The following is a 2,104-nucleotide window of genomic DNA, read 5'->3' as shown; positions in this document are numbered from 1 at the left end:
GCTTCTAACATTTTCACGACTTCCTTCCGAACAACTTCTTTCATTGTCGGATTGAGCCTCCTTTGTGGTTGAGCTACTGGTTTGAAATTGTCCTCCATCATGATTTTGTGCATGCACTAGGAAGGATTGATTCCTTTTAGATCTTTCAAAGTCCAACCAATCGCCTGTTGGTGCTTCTCCAAGACTTGTATCAACTTGTTTTCTTCCATGGTGGATAGTAAGTTGCTAATGATAACTGGTTTGTAGGAGTCACCTTTTAAAAATACATACTTCAAATGCAATGGTAACTCCTTCAATTCTGGTTCTGGTTGTTTTTATCATTTCCACCTTGGTTCATTTAAGGAGAAATTTGATTATCAGAAAAATTTCTGACCAGTTGTTCTTTTTCTCTGTGATCTAGATTAAGTTCTTGCATTTCCCAAGAGTTATCAGGCTGAGGCTGTTCTGAGCAAATTTCTTCAAGAATATCGATTTGGAAACATTGCCTCTTATCTCTTGGGTGATGCATTGCTTTGAAAATGTCAAACTGAATTTCATCATTTTCTACTCGAACTATCAGTTTGCCATTTTCCATGTATATCCCCATTTTTGTTGTTCTCATGAATGGACGTCCCAGAATAAGTGGGATTTCCACATCTTCGGAGATGTCAATTACAACAAAGTCTACAGGGATCAGGAATTTATCCCATCTTACCAACTCATCTTCTGCAATTCCATCCGGATATTTAATGGATCTGTCAGCTAGTTGCAAGGACATTCTGGTTGGTTTTAGTTCCATCCCTCCTATTCTCCTCATCATTGAAAGTGGCATTAGGCTCAAAATTTCCCCGAGATCGACAAGTGCTTTGCCTATGGAAACTTCCCCAATTGTGACTAGAATAGTTACACTACCTGGATCTTTCAGATTTTGAGGGATGTTAGTTTGAATGATTGCACTGCAAGTTGCATTGAGTTGGATAACTTCTTTCTCCTGGTTGCTCCTCTTCTTTGATAGCAGTTCTTTCATGAACTTGGAATATGTAGGCATTTGTTCCAAGGCTTCGGAGAATGGAATATTGATTTGTAATGATTTGAATATTTCCATAAACAGAGCAAACCGCTCTTCCTTGGCTTTTGATGGAGCTGTGCGATAGGGTATTTTTTTCCGAACTAGCTGGTATTGTTTTTCTTCTCTTTGTTTCCCGCTAGTTTCATGTACATCTATTTTTTTATGTACATATTTTTCATTTTTTTCTCTTTCTTTTTCTTCTTTTCTCTATTTTCCTTTTTCTTTTTCAATAACCTCTCCCACCGTTTTTCCACTTCTGGTTGTGATACTTTTGAAATGCTCTGAAATAGCTGAGTGTTCAACTATGCATCTGATTTGAGTCCCCATATTCTTAATTGCATCGTCTGTGATTTGTTGATGCTTGATAGTTGTCTTCATGAATTGATCTTGTATTTCCTCCAGTTTATTTTGAGATTGGTGAGATGCTGAGTAGTTATTGATGAAACAGACTGATTGTCAGTTGGCACAACCATGACACCATAAGTGTTGCTCCTCCAATTGTTTTGGTAGTTTTTGTAACTTTTGGTGCACTTTGTTGAGTTATGTTGAAACTCCTTTATGAAATTGTCTATTTCAATTTGGATGTTGATATGTTGATCCATTTTCCTGAAATTAAACAATAAAAAGGAAATGTGCCTATTTCCGAAGAAAGATTAGTAAGAAAACGACAGGAATTTAATAAGTTTGTAATTTATATTTTTGTACAAATTCAAATTAATTTGTACAAAAGTGAAGAAAAAAGATTTTGTACAAGATTATTAATAATATAGCATAATAAATAATAAATTCTATTATTTAGCCATTCCCCGACAGCGACGCTAATTTGTTGAAAAAGTTTTTTTCTTTGCTATTTATTGAGGCAAGTTTCTGATTGATTTATTTAATGATAGGTCAATTCTTTGCTCGACATCTCGGCATTGTTGAAATAAATTTCAACGCCAATGTAATGGTTTCAAGAATGTTCCTTTAATAAAATACCCAGCTTTATTGAATTATTATCAATTTCATACCATCTCGGCTTTGTTGGAATAAATTCCAACATCGACATAATGGTAT

General features: G+C 35.0%; 1 protein-coding gene across 1 annotated transcript; it reads right to left on the bottom strand.

The window, feature by feature from the left end:
- LOC109341067 lies at positions 338–1,027 on the bottom strand. Its single transcript, XM_019578890.1, has one exon. The coding sequence runs from the start codon at positions 1,025–1,027 to the stop codon at positions 338–340; it is 690 nt and encodes a 229-aa protein (XP_019434435.1).

The sequence above is a fragment of the Lupinus angustifolius genome, chromosome LG01 (genome assembly GCF_001865875.1).
Source record: "Lupinus angustifolius cultivar Tanjil chromosome LG01, LupAngTanjil_v1.0, whole genome shotgun sequence".
In the NCBI taxonomy this organism is placed as follows: Eukaryota; Viridiplantae; Streptophyta; class Magnoliopsida; order Fabales; family Fabaceae; genus Lupinus; species Lupinus angustifolius.
The sequence above is the reverse complement of the archived record's forward strand: the minus strand, read 5'-3'. Positions and strand labels throughout refer to the sequence as shown.